Here is a 19,797-nt window from a genome sequence, read left to right as displayed (position 1 = left end):
CATCTACAGCAGTACAGTAGTTTTAAACTAGTCTTTCCAATAGTACAATGCAGACACAAAAAGCCCCAAACCTGAACAACGTGTCCAGTATAGCCATCTACATATGCAATGTTACAGGAATGGGGATACGATCCCATACTCATCTACTACCCTGTCATTGAACCTGATCTCAGTGACGGCAGTGAGAGATATCTTGATCAAGAACCGTATCCACAGCTACTGAGCGGGAACTTCACGAAAGTTCCTTGGATGACTGGCTACACAAAGGACGAATTTTCGTGGAAGGCTCTCTGTAAGTACTAATAAGTGTGCAGATCTTCCTTTCCGCAGTCATGTTAACAGTTCTGACTGTCGCTGATTCTTTTCAGCCGTAGTTGAAAATTCAACGTGGGCCAACGACATGTATGAAAACTTCGAGACCGTCGCTCCAATATCATTCATGTACGAAAGAGGTACGGAGCGCTCCCGCAACATTAGCCGAGAGTTGAAGGCCTTCTACCTCAACAACCAACCCATCACTAATAACTCACTCGATGGCCTCGGAAAGGTAATGTTCAATACAAGTATGACATTCATGAAATAAATAGTGAACGCAAAATACATTTACGACTCACATACAACTGTTTTCTTTCAGCTGTATGCAGATTCCATCATATGTTTCGGCGAAGACCGCGCAGCTAAAATAATATCAGGAATTAGTGATTTTCCAGTTTACTTTTACAGATTTTCTTATCAGGGAAGGTACAGCTTCGTTTACTACCCCAATACTACGACACCCTACGGTACGTTTTTCCCACAAAGTGGATTTATCTCATCGTTCATATTTTTGCAGATTTACAATGTTATTATCTGTGGGAGCCATTAACTAATGTTATTAATATCTCTGTCAGATGTAATTATTAGTCGCAATGCTTAGCCTGACTTGTTGCCCAAAGCAATGGACTTTTAACACAATTGGATACTTATAAAACTGTATAATATGGCTGGCATATAAAAGTAAACAAAATCCCTATAACATAAGATTAGGTTTTAAGTTGACATTTAACAGTAAAAGTACACAGGTATTCCAAGTCAATAAGTTACGACGTGAATAAATATAATTACGTCACTTGTTTTCGTCTTTCGTAGGTGTTGTTCATCATGACGAGCTAATCTACTTGTTCTACTTGTCAGCGCTGGATTTTCCATTTTTTCAAGAAAGTGATCCAGAAATCCAAACTCTTGAGCGACTTACGACGATGTGGGCGAATTTTGTGAAAACAGGGTAAGGAACTGTTCAGACAGTCTCGCTTGGTAAAAGTATCAATTTACTCCCCTTCGTATCATTTTACTCCCCTTTCTTCTCAGACATCATAGTCGCACTAAATTTCTGAAACGAGAACATTTTCTCCCTCGACCGTAACTACTGTTTGTTGTCCACCACTGGTCAGTTCTGGCTCTTCTGACATTTTCAAGCGGTAGTTGATGTGCATGTGTAGAAGCCACCAAACCATCATTTTTGTCAAATTTCTGATTATGGGGCACTAAAATGAGCAGTATCTCAAAAACGTAACACACATAGACACACGCGGGTGCCGCGCGGGATTAGCCGAGCGGTCTAGGGCGCTGTAGTCATGGACTGTGCGGCTGGTCCCGGCGGAGGTTCGAGTCCTCCCTCGGGCATGGGTATGTGTGTGTTTGGCCTTAGGATAATTTAGGTTAAGTAGTGTGTAAGCTTAGGGACTGATGACCTTAGCAGTTAAGTCCCATAAGATTTCACACACATTTGAACATTTTTTTGAACACACGCGCGCGTGCACAGACACACACACACACACACACACACACACACACACACACACACACACACACACACAAAGAGAGAGAAAGTGCAGTCTTCCATCCTCTAATGTTCCTAGAAGAAAGTGAATTTTTTGCTGATGAAGTTATTTCTAAAGGTAATACAAAAATGTTTCAAATGGCTCTGAGCACTATGGGACTTAACTTCTGAGGTCATCAGTCCCCTAGAACTTAGAACTACTTAAACCTAACTAACCTAAGGACATCACACACATCCATGTCCGAGGCAGGATTCGAACCTGCGACCGTAGCGGTCGCGCGGCTCCAGACTGTAGCGCCTAGAACCGCTCGGCCACTCCGGCCGGCAAGGTTATATATTGTTTGTTCTGCTTACACTCAATTCTCCCCTGATCCTAATACTGAAATTTTATTTTATTTGTGTTGTATCAGAAATTTATGATTTAACAGCAAGTATTGCAACTGATTGTTAAGAGTTTCGAAAGTAGGAGAGAATTTCTGTCAGAACAAAAGGTGCATACATGAACCATGAGTCATGCAAAGCGGTCAGAGATTAATTTTCTAATTAATTTCACTCAAAAAGCAATAGACAGCCCTTGTAGTAAGTTCATGGCATTCGCCTCAATAAGCTGTAACTACCATCATCCATATAGAGAGAGACAAGTGTTTTTACTGTTGGTTACAAACTAGGTCCTTGGACTTCGCGTTTTCTTTTCATTCAACGTGCTCGTAGTCGCCGATATCACGTGAACCTACATGTTCGTACAGCGTCTTGTATCTCCACCGAACTTGGTTCCAGTTCATTTCGAAGCATCGTAACTTCTGTACTGTATTCTGAAGTTTCCCCAAACAGATCCAGAAAATGTCTTGTCGCTGACGAACCTTGTCGAGCTAATAATAATAATAATAATAATAACAGTTTCGTCTGGCTGGTATTTAGATTGGATGCGGCTTCAGTGACTTGAACGCCCCTAATCTACCCCAGATTTCCGAAAGGAGACCTACAGTCTAACGCGGAACGCTAACCGCGTGTCGTTCCTGACAATTTCACACACTGTTGAGAGGTGAAGGCTAGACTGAAAATTTCCGCGGTCCGACCGGGATTCGATGCCGTAACTCTTGGGACTCCAGTACGCGCTTTATCAATAGACCACTAAGTTCGACGGTGAATCTAACGGCAAGGCAGGCACCAATACAAACTAAAAACGCCGTGATAAGAGAGTAATAGAAATTTTTATCAATACACAACGACCATCATTTTTCACATCTCTCGTTCCTCACTAAACTGGCCGTGGCGCTACTCGTTAAAATAAAATAGAGACACCCTTCTAATTAATATTTATGTTACCTTCAGGCGAACTAGAGCAAAGAAGGGCAGGAGATTATTAGACTTTAATGTCCCGTCGACGACGGGGTCATTAGTGACCAGACACAAACTGGGAAGGGGAAGGATGGCTATTCAAAGGAAATATCCCGGCAATTTCCCTTTATGTGGGCACACCACGGAGACACAAAAACTGAATGGCGTATCGGCGATTTTAGTTAGCGTCACTCCGAATAAGAGTTCAATGTCTTATTATTGTATCACCTTGCTCTGTAGCGAAGAAGATACCAGGAACAAAATCTGAATGGCGTATCGGCGATTTTAGTTAGTGTCACTCCGAATAAGAGTTCAATGTCTTATTATTGTATCACCTTCCTCTGTAGCGAAGAAGATACCAGGAAGAAAAATCTATTCCTATAGTACTTTTTGTTTCAGGTCGTTAGCTTATTTGAAAAATATTTTGGCCGTCAGTTTGCCAGCATGTGTCCTGACCAAATCCAGAGCTCAGCACTAGGCCTCTGCACCTTCGTAACGGTAATTGGCTGCCAATGAACGCTTGCCAGTCGATAGGCAGAGAGCGAAATCAGATCGCATACAAAGAAGAAACAACTTCTAATGTCAAAGTTTTAACAATAAATTACCGAAGCATTTGCTACAAGGTGCCTGAATTTGTTGCCCCCCAGGAAAGGAGCCGCGCTAAAATTGTACTCGGTACGGAGAACTCGAAGAAACCCGAAGAAGAAAGTTCCGAAATTTAACGCGGCATGAAGCGCATATCGAAGAAACAGGTTATCCGTCACAGGAGGGGGAATGTACAGTCCATTCGACAAGAATATCGTGTCTATCGAGGTCGAAACTGAGTCCAGCTGTTAAGTTACGTGCACTCGAATGACTAGTCTAGGTGAACTCAAATTAATCATCGAATGCTTTTATCAACCACCCGATTCCGCCATACTGTAGAACCATTCAAAAACGTATACGCATGAAAGTACCTGCATCAGGCAATATTACACTGCGGTGAAGCCGGCCGGTGTGGCCGAGCGGTTCTAGGCGCTTCAGTCTGGAACCGCGCGACCGCTTTGGTCGCAGGTTCGAATCCTGCTTCGGCCATGGATGTGCGTGATGTCCTTAGGTTAGTTAGGTTTAAGTAGTTCTAAGTTCTAGGGGACTGATGACCTCAGACGTTAAGTCCCATAGTGCTCAGAGCCAATTGAACTGCGGTGAAACGTCATGGGATACCTCCCAATATAGTGTCGAACTTCCTTTTGCCTGATGTACTGTAGCAGCTGGACATGGCACGGACTCAACAAGTCGTTGAAAGTCCGCTGCACATACACTCCTGGAAATTGAAATAAGAACACCGTGAATTCATTGTCCCAGGAAGGGGAAACTTTATTGACACATTCCTGGAGTCAGATACATCACATGATCACACTGACAGAACCACAGGCACATAGACACAGGCAACAGAGCATGCACAATGTCGGCACTAGTACAGTGTATATCCACCTTTCGCAGCAATGCAGGCTGCTATTCTCCCATGGAGACGATCGTAGAGATGCTGGATGTAGTCCTGTGGAACGGCTTGCCATGCCATTTCCACCTGGCACCTCAGTTGGACCAGCGTTCGTGCTGGACGTGCAGACCGCGTGAGACGACGCTTCATCCAGTCCCAAACGTGCTCAATGGGGGACAGATCCGGAGATCTTGCTGGCCAGGGTAGTTGACTTACACCTTCTAGAGCACGTTGGGTGGCACGGGATACATGCGGACGTGCATTGTCCTGTTGGAACAGCAAGTTCCCTTGCCGGTCTAGGAATGGTAGAACGATGGGTTCGATGACGGTTTGCATGTACCGTGCACTATTCAGTGTCCCCTCGGCGATCACCAGTGGTGTACGGCCAGTGTAGGAGATCGCTCCCCACACCATGATGCCGGGTGGCCCTGTGTGCCTCGGTCGTATGCAGTCCTGATTGTGGCGCTCACCTGCATGGCGCCAAACACGCATACGACCATCATTGGCACCAAGGCAGAAGCGACTCTCATCGCTGAAGACGACACGTCTCCATTCGTCCCTCCATTCACGCCTGTCGCGACACCACTGGAGGCGGGCTGCACGATGTTGGGGCGTGAGCGGAAGACGGCCTAACGGTGTGCGGGACCGTAGCCCAGTTTCATGGAGACGGTTGCGAATGGTCCTCGCCGATACCCCAGGAGCAACAGTGTCCCTAATTTGCTGGGAAGTGGCGGTGCGGTCCCCTACGGCACTGCGTAGGATCCTACGGTCTTGGCGTGCATCCGTGCGTCGCTGCGGTCCGGTCCCAGGTCGACGGACACGTGCACCTTCCGCCGACCACTGACGACAACATCGATGTACTGTGGAGACCTCACGCCCCACGTGTTGAGCAATTCGGCGGTACGTCCACCCGGCCTCCCGCATGCCCACTATACGCCCTCGCTCAAAGTCCGTCAACTGCACATACGGTTCACGTCCACGCTGTCGCGGCATGCTACCAGTGTTAAAGACTGCGATGGAGCTCCGTATGCCACGGCAAACTGGCTGACACTGACGGCGGCGGTGCACAAATGCTGCGCAGCTAGCGCCATTCGACGGCCAACACCGCGGTTCCTGGTGTGTCCGCTGTGCCGTGCGTGTGATCATTGCTTGTACAGCCCTCTCGCAGTGTCCGGAGCAAGTATGGTGGGTCTGACACACCGGTGTCAATGTGTTCTTTTTTCCATTTCCAGGAGTGTATACTGAACCGAGCTGCCTTTATAGGCGTCCATTATTGCGAAAGTGTTGCCGTTGCGGTAGTTTGTGCACGTACTGTCCTCTCGAATGTGTCCCATAAATGTTCGATGGGATTCACGTCGGGCGACCCGGGTGACCAAATCATACCCTCGAATTGTCCAGAATGTTCTTCAAACCAATCGCGAACAATTGCGACCCGCTGATATGGCGCATTGCCGTACAGAAAAATTCCATCATTGTTTGGAAACATGAAGTCCCGAATGGCCGAACATAGTCAATTCCAGTGAATGTTCGATTCAATTGGACCAGTCCATTTCACGCAAACACAGCGCACCCCATTATGGAGCTTGCCGGCAGCTTGAACAGTGCCTTGTTGACACCTTGGGTCCATGGTTTCGTAGGGTCTCGGCTCCACTCCCACCATACCATCAGCTCTTGCCAACTGAAGCTGGGACTCATCTGACCAGGCCACGGTTTTCCAGTTGCCTAGAGTCCAACTGACATGGTTGATCGTCTGCCGCCATAGCCCATCAACGCTAAATTTCACCGCACTGTTTTAATAAAGGATGTGTTCGTCGTACGTCCCAAATCGATTTTAGCAGTCATTTTACGCAGTGTTGCTCGTATGTTATCACTGACAACTATATGCAAACGCCGTTGTTCTCGGTCGTTCACTGAGGGTCTTCGGCTACTGCGTCTCCGTGTTGTGGAGTAATGATTGAAATTTGGTATTCTCGGCATACTGTTGATTATGTGGATCTCGGAAAATTGAATTCTCCAACGATTTCCGAAATGGAATGTCCCATGTGTCTAGCTCCAACTACCATTCCACGTTCACAGTCTGGTAGTTGCCGCCGTACGGCCATAATCACGTCGGAAAACTTTTCATATGAATCACCTTAGTACAAATGACACATCCGCCAATGCACTGCCGATTTATATCTTGTGAACGCAATACCACCGCCATCCGTATATGTGCATATCGCTGCCCCATGACCTTTATCACCTCAGCACAGTTGGAGGCGACTTGAACGTACAGAGTATAGACTGCGACGTATATGGATTCACTGCAGGTGGTCCGGACAGATAGTCTACTGAGTAAATCCTATTCGAAAACAGTTTCGAGCAGCCAGTTCGACAGTCCACACGCAACGAAAATATTTTGGATCTTGTTGCCACAAACAGGCCTGACCTCATCAACAGAGTCAGTTAAGAGATAGGTATTAGTAATAGTGTTATAATCACAGTGACGACTATTAGTAAAGTTAATAAATCCGTCGAGTAGGCTCTGAGATTTTTAGACTGGAATGAGCAGATAAGCGTCCTATTTAGAAAAAGAGTGGACATCATTTAACTCCAGTATGACGGACGTAGAGGAATTCTGAGCAAATTTTAAACTGACTCTAAACTGCGTTTTCGAGAAGTCTGTGCTGAATAAGTGGATTACGAACTAAAAAGACCCTCCAAAGTTTAATAACAAAATTCGGAAAATGCTGAAAAACGCAAATTATTGCACTCTTACTTTAAAAAATCGCAGATATTTAAACAACAAAATTTCATAAATGTTCGTTCTTTTGTAAAAATAAGATTTCATAAAGCATTTATCACGAACCTGTCGCCCATCACAAAGTCACAAATCTCAGGAAAAAGCGCAGGTGACTCCTTTTGTATAAGAAGGGTAAGATTATAAATGGCTCTGAGCAGTATGGGACTTAACATCCATGGTCATCAGTCCCCTAGAACTTAGAGCTACTTAAACCTAACTAACCTAAGGACATCACACAACATCCAGTCATCACGAGGCAGAGAAAAATCCCTGACCCCGCCGGGAATCGAACCCGGGAACCCGGGCGCGGGAAGCGAGAACGCTACCGCACGACCACGAGCTGCGGACAAGGCAAGATTACAAACCGGTAACGATATCATCTGTTTCGTTGGAGGAAGATTTTGCCGAGAATCTGAGAAAAATCTGGTCCTGCATAATCGCTAAACGGATTGATGGCTTCTATTCAGTCACTTGTAGACAGGTCAAGCATGGTGATAGAATACGGCAAAATAAAAGCCGAAGTTTTAAATTACGCGTTTAAGAAATCACTCACAGAGAAGGATCGTGCAGAAATACAGCCTCACACACCCCAATTTCGAGGACATGGAAATAGTCTTCCGTGGGCTTTAGAAGCAACTGAAAGAGTTGAAAACAAATAAGTCGCCATGTCCGGATGGCATCCCAATTCGGTTGTATAGAGGGTACTGCACCATATTGACCCGCTACTTAGCCTGTATTTATCGCGAACCTATCGCCCATCGGAGAGTCACGAGTCTCCGGAAAAAGCGCAGGTGACTCCTTTTGTATAAGAAGGGTAAGAGAACGGATCCGCTAGGTTACAAACCGGTAACGATTTCATCTGTTTGCTGCAGAGTTCTTGAGCATATCCTGAGCTCGAATGTAATAAATTTGCTTGGAACAGAAAAACTTCTTTCAACAGACCATCGCGGACTTACAAGGCTTCACTCGTGCGGACCTCAGCTTGCCCTTTTCTCGCACGATATCCTGCAATCCGTGGATGAAGAGCAGGGGATAGATTCAATACCCGCAGATTTCCGGAAAATCATTTTGCACGGTGCGTCACTGCGCCCTGTGAACGAATATTGTCAGATAGGTGAGTGAATTGAGAACGTTTCAAGCATAGAATCCAGTACGCTGTCGTGGTCGGTAGTTGTTCATCAGAAACAAAGGTATCGTCAGCAGTGCCTCAGGGAAGGTTATAGGACCGCTCTTGTTCTCCGAACACGTAAATGATCTCACGGGCAAGGTCAGCAGCAGCACGAGTGTGTTTGCTGACGACGCTGCAGTATTGTGAAAGTGTCATCGTTGAACAACTACAGAAGATACAAGATGACGGACAAAGTTTCTATTTCGTGAGATAAATCGCAGCTTGCCTTAAACGTAGAAAAATGTAAGTTAATGCAGATGAGCAGAGAAAAACAATCCTATAACATCCAAATACAGTCACGACGTTTAAATACTAGTTGTAAAGCGATATGAATTAGAATGAATACGTAAGATCGGTAGCTGGGAAGATAAATGCCCAGATTCGGTTTCTTGAGAGAATTCTCGGAAACTGTAGCTCATCTATAATGGAGACAGTGTATAGAACACTAGTGCGATCCATTATTGAAAACTACTCGAGTCTTTGGGATCCTCACCAGGTCAGATTAAAGGATGATATCGAAGCAGTTCAGAGGCGAGTTGCTAGCTTTGTCACCGCTAGGTTTGGTCAACAACCAAATATTATGGAGATGCTTCTTCAACTCAAATGGAAATCCCTGATGAGAAGACGACGTACTTTTCACGAAAAACTACTGAGGAAATTTAGAAAATAGGAACGTGCGACTGACTTCTGAACGTTTTTACTGCCAGTAACGTACATTTTCGATAAGGAATGCGAAGATAAGCTAAGAGAAGATAGGGCTTATACGGAGGCATCCAGACAGCCGTTCTTCCTTGGTTCCATTTGTAATCTCTTGCCGCAGGGGAGTGTCGTAGGACCGTTGCTATTCACAATATATGTAAATGACCTTGTGGGTAACATCGGACGTTCACTGAGGGCTTTTGCGGATGATGTTGTAGTATATCGAGAGGTTGTAACAACTGAAAATTGTACTGAAATGCAGGACGATCTGCAACGAATTGGCGCATGGTGCAGGAAATGGCAACTGAATCTCAATGTAGACAAGTGTAATGTGCTGCGAATACATAGAAAGAAAGATCCTTTATCATTTAGCTACAATATAGCAGGTCAGCAACTGGAAGCAGTTAATTCTATAAATTATCTGGGAGTAGGCATTAGGAATGGTTTAAAGTGAAATGATCATATAAAGTTGATCGTCAATAAAGCAGATGCCAGACTGAGATTCATTGGAAGAATCCTAAGGAAACGCAATCCGAAAACAAAGGAAGTAGGTTACAGTACGCTTGTTCGGCCACTGCTTGAATACTGCTCAGCAGTGTGGGATCCGTACCAGATAGGGTTGGTAGAAGAGATAGAGAAGATCCAACGGAGAGCAGCACGCTTCGTTACAGGATCATTTAGTAATCCCGAAAGCGTTACGGAGATGATAGATAAACTCCAGTGGAAGACTCTGCAAGAGAGACGCTCAGTAGCTCGGTACGGGCTTTTAGTACACTATATTTCAAGCTAAAATTTATTTTCGATGTTATAACGGATAAGTACTAGTTCTGAATGTACAGTTAAAATTATTTTGTAGAAATATTTGAAATTACGAACTATTGGCACACTTAAAATTTCTGTTATCAATTACGCAATACTGTGCTGGTTACTACGTTTATTTCGGAATTCATTTGTGAAATAATAATCGAAAGTAATAATGTAACAAAAACTAATAGAAATTCATTTGTCAAGAAAAACTGTAAATCCTTCGGAATATTGTTATTTTCGCTGAGTGAGATAGTAGTAAGTATGCCTCTGATGTTAGCGGGCCTATTTTTGTATTTTGTGCGAACAATGTAATTTCGGCTTTGTTAATGTAAAAAATCAAAAGACTGTATGATATACTATAATGTGACAAAATATAGTAACGTAACAACAAAAATTCTGCAACAATGTGTAAAATTGTATGCAAGTTTTCAGAAAAACAGCTGAGTAATATTGACGTGTCCAAAATTCGAAAATGGTACTGCTATCGACAACTAATGTTGAGGAAAAGTAATGCTAGAGGAGCGTGTCCCGTTACACATTCTCGAGTGGATGGTTCAAATGGTTCAAATGGCTCTGAGCACTATGCCACTTAACTTCTGAGGTCATCAGTCGCCTAGAACTTAGAACTAATTAAACCTAACTAACCTAAGGACATCACACACATCCATGCCCGAGGCAGGATTCGAACCTGCGACCGTAGTCTCGAGTGGAATAGGAAAGAAAATGACTAGAAGTACGACGATATTGCACTCTCTTTGTTACTATCAGTTCCTTTGGACATGAATGCAAAGCAACAGGAACTGCGGCGATTGCAGCCGTTATGAAATACATTAGATGTATTCGCAATTGCGAATACGGACAACCATCAGCTGTAGAATGGAAGGACGACAGTGAAAACTTGAGCAGGACCGCGCGACTCGAGTCTGGATTTCTCGTTTATCGCGAACGGTCATCTTACCATTGGTCTATCCGTACACGACTCACGCCCATACCAAAACTTCCATCATCGAGCATGCGTCTACAACCTGTACTCGTACATCCATTATGTGTATTCCCGTACAGATGAGACATGAGAGATTTTACTTGAAAGTCGCTTGTTTGGTGTCGGCGGATAAATACGGTATTTCAGGCCTGTGTTGTTTTGAATTACGATGAATGCATATAGAAAGGAATATATTTAATGTATTTCATAACGTCTGTACTAGCCGCAGTGCCTGACCCTTCAGACATGCGTGCATGTCTAAGGGAACTTTGTATCGTCATTCAGAATAACACAGGCAGTGCAATATCGTATTTATCCGCCGACACTTGACAAGCGTACCTGTACAGGGATATAGATAATGGTGTACGAGTACGGATTGTAGACGTTTAGTTGACGACATGTGGAAGTCTGGGTCTGGCCGTGAGTCGTACACGGGCAGCTAAATGGGAAGGAAATGAAATGAAATGATCGTGTGGCATTGTTGGCCGGGAGGCCCCATTCAAGGAAGTTCGGCCGCCGTATTGCAAGTTCTTTTAGTTGACGCCACATCGGCGACTTGCGCGTCAATGATGATGAAAATTATGATGAAGGACACACAACACAACCTGCCGGGAATCGAACCCCCCCTGCGTGGTAGGCGATAACGCTACCGCTACGCTACGGAGGCGGACAATGGGAAGGAGACAGCTCGCGATAAGCGGGAAATCCGGGTTCGAGTCCCAGTCCAGCACAAATTTTCGTTGTCATCATTCCTTTCTACGGCTGATGGTTGTCCGAGTTCGCAATTGCGAATACATTTAATGTATGACTAGAAGTGGTACAATGCACCCTCCGCCATGCACCGTATGAAGATGTGCGGAGTATGTACCCAGTCGCTCGAAAAAATTTCGAGAGTGGATTAATAACAAAATACAAAAAAGTTAATATTGTGGATTTAATGCTTCAGGTGTTCTGCAGAGTAACTCCTCACTTGTGTACAATACGCAGAACGTACATACAGCCATGAGAAAATGTCAGTGAAGTCCTTCTTTCGGATGTCGTTCTACTTAAGCATCTCTTTGACTTGAATTTCGGTTATGCCATGAAAGCGTAGACCGTTCATGCGAATGTTTGCACTTTCTCATTCATGACAGTTTCTGCACTTTGTCGTGTTGTGCTAAGTTCGTAATCATGACATCAAGTCTTGTCATCCACGGTAATTTTTCCGGAAAAGATCTGTTCGCGCTTTGCATTTCGATCAAGCCGTAGTTAGGCGTCCACCCTCCGCTTTCATTATTTTTTTTTTCGGGATTCAAAGTGTGCGGGACAAACTTGGCACACACTTTTCTCCTAGTGAGTATACTCTGGAGAATGTCTCGATCTTTCCATTGAGATACGATGCCCAATATGGTTTATGACGCAACAACGTTGGCTACGGTCGTCCCTCCAATACTTAACACTGCCTGCTCACAACTCACTGGTCGAATGCTGATCTGCTGTTTACACTAAGTTAGTTCAAGCTACACCTGTAGTTACTGCGGCTGAGTCGCTTGTACTGTAGAAATAAAACCTGTCTCGGGGCTTTTTGGACGGACGGTGTATGTAGATTAAAATCGTACACATGACGTAGGTCAAGCTTCTATTGCTTTCTTTCTATAAAGAATGAAACACACACTCTGAAGTACCCTATAATCCATCTACACACATCAAAAAAAGTTTTGCATCACCTCGGTTCCGACAATTCCGGAACTTGTACAGAAAATTGGAACAGTGATCAACATAAACATTATTTCCGCCCTTTTTATTGCTCATGAAAACCACACATTGCGTGTCGTACCACCATACAGCGAGGCCTTCAGAGGTGGTGGTCCAGATTGCTGTACACATCGGTACCTCTAATACCCAGTAGCAAGTCCTCTTGCATTGATGTATGCCTGTATTCGTCATGGCATACTATCCACAAGTTCATCAAGGCACTGTTAGTACAGATTGTCCCACTCCTCAACGGCGATTCGGCGTAGATCCCTCAGAGTGGTTGGTGAGTCACGACGTCCAGAAGCAGCCCTTTTCAATCTATACCAGCCATGTTCGATAGGGTTCATGTCTGGAGAAAATGCTGGCCACTCTAGTCGATTAATGTCGTTATCCTGAAGGAAGTCATTCACAAGATGTCCACGATGGGGGCGCGAATTGTCGTCCATGGAGACGAACGCCTTACCAATGTGCTGCCGATATGGCTGCGCTATCGGTCGGAGGATGGCATTCACGTATCGTACAGCCGTTACGGCGCCTTCCATGACCACCAGCGGTGTACGTCAGCCCCACATAATGCCACCATAAAACAGCAGGGAACCTCCACCTTGCTGCAGTCGCTGGACAGTGTGTCTAAAGCGTTCAGCCTGACTGGGCTGCTTCCAAACAAGTCTGCGACGATTATCTGGTTGAAGGCATATGCGACACTCATCGGTGAAGAGAACGTGATGCCAATCCTGAGCGTTTCATTCGGCATGTTTTTGGGGCCATGAGTACCGCGCTGCATGGTGTCGTGGTTGCAAAGATGGACTTCGCCATGGATGTCGGGAGTGAAGTTGCGTATCATGCAGCCTATTCCGCACAGTTTGAGTCGTAATACGACGTTCTGTGGCTGCACGAAAAGTGTTGTTCAACATGGTGGCGTTGCTGCCAGGGTTCCTCTGAGCCTTAATCCGTAAGTGGCGGTCATCCTCTGCAGTAGTAACCCTTGGGCGGCCTGAGCGAGGCATGTCATCGACAGTCCCGCACAAAGTAACAATGCGGTCGCGATCGAATTGCGGAATTGACCGTCTAGGCATCGTTGAACTACAGACGACACGAGCCGTGTACCTCTTTCCTGGTGGAATGACTGGAACTGATCGGCTGTCGGACCCCCTCCGTCTAATAGGCGCTGCTCATGCATGGTTGTTTACATCTTTGGGCGGGTTTAGTGACATCGCTGAACAGTCAGAGGGACTGTGTCTGTGATACAACATCCACAGTCAACGTCTGTCTTCAGGAGTTCTGGGAACCGGGGTGATGCAAAACCTTGTTTGATGTGTTTATTAAGGTTTATAACATATAGCTGAAGTCCTAGGCTAGAGTCGAGAGAAACCTCAGTTTGATAAACCGCACTGAAGCCTTACAAATGTGTCGAAGATACCCCCATGAGTTAGTCTGTCATCTTAGTTCGAAGAAGTGGAAACAACATCACAATCAGTATCATTATGGATGGAAATCTATGCGATTCGTCTCAAACCAATATATAGTATCCGTGCACGAAATAATAGTTTTAGATTTATAAAGAAACGGAAGAGTCAATACGTGGAAGTACCTAGAAGAACACTTATCCCTTTGACGGCAGTAAGGCTACGCTCACCTTCTGTGACAAAGGGCTGTTCTAGGAGTTCAGTAAAAATGCCACAGGGCACAATTATCACACAGCATAAAGGCAAACTGAGAACTGGGACTACGCGGCAAAATTGTCGTAAGATCAAAAATGTGTGCCCATAAGGTTACCCTCGAACAAGTAACACATTTTCACTACCTCAGATACGATATAATCAAAAATTGTTCTAAGAAAACTAAAAACAAACTGACTAACGTTTGAGCTGTGTGGTGAAGACTTACAAAGGGTGACACTGTAAAAAAGTAGCACAAAGCTTATAAAAGTGTGCTCTGCCTACATTTTTGGATGTTAATTAAACCTGAATAAGAATATAAGACTACTAGTTGAATTCTAGTGACTGAAATAAAATTTCTAAGGAAGTTTAAGAGCTGTGCGAAATAATATATTGCTTGACATGTTTTAATAAAGAACAGGAAACAGGAATGTGTATGAAAACACACTGCAAAATGAAGTTTTACATCTGTCAGATTTGAGCCTCTTTGGTGGAATCTATGAATGAGTGAATGAATGAATAAGTGAGGGAAAGTGAGGGACATGGAAGAAAAAGTGAATAAATGCAATAGGACGGGGAACAGTGTTTAATGGTTGATGAAGATAACGGTGATGACGAAGACGACGTCGGTGGTTGGTGGGGTGATGGTGAGGACAACAACGACCATTGTTTGTTGAAACAATTTTATCTTTTCCGCGAGTTGAATATAGTAGCAAAAACTAAACTATATCACCTATTTCGTATTCTCTGGACCTGAGCAACCAGACGTGAGTATTTAGATGTTTTCCGTGTAGAGCTTTGCTGTTTCTAAGTGAGTTACTTTCAGAATCAAATGATCCATATTGAGCACCATGAATGGTTACTGCACGCTACAGCTTTAGTTTGCTAACAAGTGTAATGTATGTGAAATAGCAATGCTTGAAGATACACTACCGATCTGGACAGACGGTGCCTTCACTGACTTTGTGAAATTTGTGTTTTTCCTTTTATTTTAACGCAGTTCATATAAACATAAAATGGTTCAAATGACTCTGAGCACTATGGGACTTAACTGCTCAGGTCATCAGTCCCCTAGAACTTAGAACTTCTTAAACCTAACTAACATAAGGACAGCACACACATTCTTGCCCGAGGCAGGATTCGAACCTGCGGCCGTAGCGGTCGCACGGTTCCAGACAGTAGCGCCTAGAACCACTCGGCCACTCCGGCCGGCTATAAACATAATTATCTCTACATATGTGTGTTGAAATGTACTACAACACTCATTTCTGTTGTTCCACAGTAATCCGATACCAGAGAGTTCGCAGCTCCTAGACAATGTTCAGTGGCCGCCCATGAAGCCGGACAACCTGACGTACCTGGACATAGGTTCAGAGCTGCAGGTCAAGCAGGGGCTGTACCAGGACCGCATGGAGCTCTGGGACAACCTGTTTCCGTTTTCTACCGGCGGGGAGTAAAATAGCTGCACAAGACTGGTATCAGTGAAATTTGTGTAACTTAGTGCTCAAAATGCTCAGAAAAAGTGCCAGCGAAGATAATTGATAGATATCAGACTATAGAGAATATTTAATTTAAGGAATATAAAATTTTGTGCCAAATATGACTCCGTAATGCGTGTTTGTACTCGCTTATTTTAAAAATTATGTATGTACTTCTCTTCTATTTTTGAGTACGTAGTGGACAGTGAAGGTCAATTAAAAATACTCTGTAAAGAATTTTCCAGGTTTAGTTACTTTTATTGTTTGAAACCCCTTCCTCTGTAGCATAAACTAACCTATTCAGTACTGTACATTCAATAAGTTCTCCATGGAACCGACTTTTGTCATTATTCTGAATATTCACTTTACTAAAATATAACATACACGTAGCTAACTGTCTTGAAATTGCCTTCGTTGTCTTCTTATAGAAGGATGATAATGACGCAGGTTTGGGTTGTACAAATGATGTCCACTGATGCTTGGATTCTGAAAGTCTGGAGAATTACTATAAACAAAATAAAAAATTTCTGCACTTTGAATATTTGTAGTTTAACGCTTCAAACATACGTTTAACAAAATTCAACATTCATTCACTTCCATGAGTCATCAGTTTCAACTGCAACGTGTACTTTCCACAGCATCACAAACCACGAATGTCTCCATTATTCTGCAATTTCACGCCAAGTGTTCAGAAAGTACGAGGGCAGTTCAATAAGTAATGCACAACATTTTTTTTCTCGGCCAGTTTTGGTTGAAAAAACCGGAAATTTCTTGTGGAATATTTTCAAACATTCCCGCTTCGTCTCGTATAGTTTCATTGACTTCCGACAGGTGGCAGCGCTGTACGGAGCTGTTAAAATGGCGTCTGTAACGGATGTGCGTTGCAAACAACGGGCAGTGATCGAGTTTCTTTTGGCGGAAAACCAGGGCATCTCAGATATTCATAGGCGCTTGCAGAATGTCTATACGGTGATCTGGCAGTGGACAAAAGCACGGTGAGTCGTTGGGTAAAGCGTGTGTCATCATCGCCGCAAGGTCAAGCAAGACTGTCTGATCTCCCGCGTGCGGGCCGGCCGTGCACAGCTGTGACTCCTGCAATGGCGGAGCGTGCGAACACACTCGTTCGAGATGATCGACGAGCAAGACTGTCTGATCTCCCGCATGCGGGCCGGCCGTGCACAGCTGTGACTCCTGCAATGGCGGAGCGTGCGAACACACTCCTTCGAGATGATCGACGGATCACCATCAAACAACTCAGTGCTCAACTTGACATCTCTGTTGGTAGTGCAATTGTTCACCAGTTGGGATATTCAAAGGTTTGTTCCCGCTGGGTCCCTCGTTGTCTAACCGAACACCATAAAGAGCAAAGGAGAACCATCTGTGCGGAATTGCTTGCTCGTCATGTGGCTGAGGGTGACAATTTCTTGTCAGATTGTTACAGGCGATGAAACATGGGTTCATCACTTCGAACCTGAAACAAAACGGCAATCAATGGAGTGGCGCCACACCCACTCCCCTACCAAGATAAAGTTTAAAGCCATACCCTCAGCCGGTAAAGTCATGTTTACAGTCTTCTGGGACGCTGAAGGGGTTATTCTGTTCGATGTCCTTCCCCATGGTCAAACGATCAACTCTGAAGTGTATTGTGCTACTCTTCAGAAATTGAAGAAACGACTTCAGCGTGTTCGTAGGCACAAAAATCTGAACGAACTTCTCCTTCTTCATGACAACGCAAGACCTCACACAAGTCTTCGCACCCGAGAGGAGCTCACAAAACGTCAGTGGACTGTTCTTCCTCATGCACCCTACAGCCCTGATCTCGCAATGTCGGATTTCCATATGTTTGGCCCAATGAAGGACGCAATCCGTGGGAGGCACTACGCGGATGATGAAGAAGTTATTGATGCAGTACGACGTTGGCTCCGACATCGACCAGTGGAATGGTACCGTGCAGGCATACAGGCCCTCATTTCAAGGTGGCGTAAGGCCGTAGCATTGAATGGAGATTACGTTGAAAAACAGTGTTGTGTAGCTAAAAGATTGGGGAATAACCTGGTGTATTTCAATGCTGAATAAAACAACCCCTGTTTCAGAAAAAAATGTGTTGCATTACTTATTGAATTGCCCTCGTAGAAGTACAAAGATAACATTTAAAGCAAACGAGTTTACATCGTTGTCAAAGACATTAACTGACAAGTGTCCTGCAAAACTTGGTAGACTTAAATTTAATGATTTTTATGTTATACCTTCAAAATTTACATCGAGGTGACAAAAGTCAGGGGATACCTCCTAATTAGCGTGTCAGACCTCCTCTGCCCGGCGTAATGCATAAAGTCGACGTGGCACGGCCTCAGCAAGTCGTTGAAAAGTCCCCTGCAGAAATATTGAGCCATGCCGCCTCTATAGCCGTTAATAATTGCGAAAGTGTTACCGGTGCAGGATTTTGCACACGAACTAACCTCTATATTATGTTCCATGAATGTTCGATGGGATTCATGTCGGGCGATCTAGGTGGCCTTTTCATAGAGATGGGGCCCCTGCACGCCCGCACCAACGTGGTGACCAAACCAAAAGTTCTACTGTCACCTCCGTAAACATGTTAGTTATCTAGTAGGTGGATCACAGGATGCTGGGCTGTGATGTTGTCCGTGCGTCTGGGTAAGGCTACGCATTAACACGGTCCTTCAGGTGATAGATAGTGGACGAAACGCGAGTGAGGGTAGCTATTTGAAGAGCAGAGGGAAAAAAGTGCCATGGCTCGTGCCGTGGGAAAAAAACCTCTGCGACAGTGGGATGGGTAGTAAGAGGAGTAGTGGCTTACTAGCTGCGATAGCTCATGCAAGGTTGGATTTGTTAGTATAGGTATCATGCATCATTACCGTGACAAGCGATGGCGATGTGTCCCAGTTGCTGCGGCTGCTACTTTCCTGGAACAATCAAGATCGTTATACAGTAGTGGGAGATCGGCCATAGATCATCTCACTGTGTGGGGGATGTGTGGAGCTTGTTTGCATGCAGTGTACGGTACGGCTTCCCTGTGTGGTGCCAGTTATTCGGCAGTGTATTTCAGCTGGATATCCAGTAAATGCGTCTGATTAACAGGGTCTCGCCTGTGCCGTTATGTTTGCGTATGCTTGGCCATAGATGTTATGTCCTTGCAAGTACGTCTTTGTGGCCCTGTGACATCGCGCATTGTCACCCATAAAAACTCCATCATTGTTGGGAACATGAAGTTCATCAATGGCTACAAATGGTATCTAGGCAGCCGAACAAAGCAATTTCCAGTCAATGATACGTTCAGTGTGACCAGACGGCTCAGTCCAGTCCATGTAAACACAGCCCCCATCGCTATGGAGCCATCACCAGCTTCCACAGCGCCTTGTTGACAACTTGGGTCCATAGCTTCATGGGGTCTGCGCCACAATCGAACCACATCGAAATCATGGATTATCTGACAAGGCCACGGTTTTCCGGTCGTCTAGGGTCCTACCTATATGGTCACGAGGCCAGGGAAGACGCTACAGGCGATGCCGTGCTTTTAGGAAAGGCACTCGCGTAGGTGGTCTGCTGCCATAGACCATTAACGCCAGATTTCGCCGCTCTGTCCTAACGGATACGTTCGCCGTACGTCCCACATTGATTTCTGCGTTTATTTCACCCAGTGTTACTTATCTGTCAGCGCTGACAACTCTATGCAAATGCCACTGCTCTCGGTCGTTAAGCGAAAGCCATAGGCCACTGTGTTGTCCGTGGTGGGAGGTAATGGCAGAAATTTGGTATCCTCGGCCCACACTCTTGACACTGTGGATCTTGGAGTACTGAATTTCCTAACGCTTTCCGAAACAGAATGTT

The 19,797-nt window shown here is 44.9% G+C and overlaps 1 protein-coding gene across 1 annotated transcript in view; it reads left to right on the top strand.

The window, feature by feature from the left end:
• The window catches only part of LOC126149365 (esterase E4-like), a 57,895-nt gene extending 41,713 nt beyond the window's left edge, over nt 1-16,182 (top strand). The window contains exons 6-10 of the mRNA XM_049915810.1: nt 118-292; nt 369-547; nt 635-782; nt 1,129-1,264; nt 15,750-16,182. Coding sequence (XP_049771767.1) covers nt 118-292; nt 369-547; nt 635-782; nt 1,129-1,264; nt 15,750-15,924 — 813 coding nt within the window. The 3' untranslated portion in view covers nt 15,925-16,182. The remainder of the gene's footprint in view (nt 1-117; nt 293-368; nt 548-634; nt 783-1,128; nt 1,265-15,749) is intronic.
• Nucleotides 16,183-19,797: the final 3,615 nt, after the last annotated feature.

This window comes from Schistocerca cancellata, chromosome 2, assembly GCF_023864275.1.
Source record: "Schistocerca cancellata isolate TAMUIC-IGC-003103 chromosome 2, iqSchCanc2.1, whole genome shotgun sequence".
NCBI lineage: Eukaryota > Metazoa > Arthropoda > Insecta > Orthoptera > Acrididae > Schistocerca > Schistocerca cancellata.
Note: the sequence above shows the minus strand (reverse complement) of the source record. Positions and strands in the feature narration are given on the sequence as shown.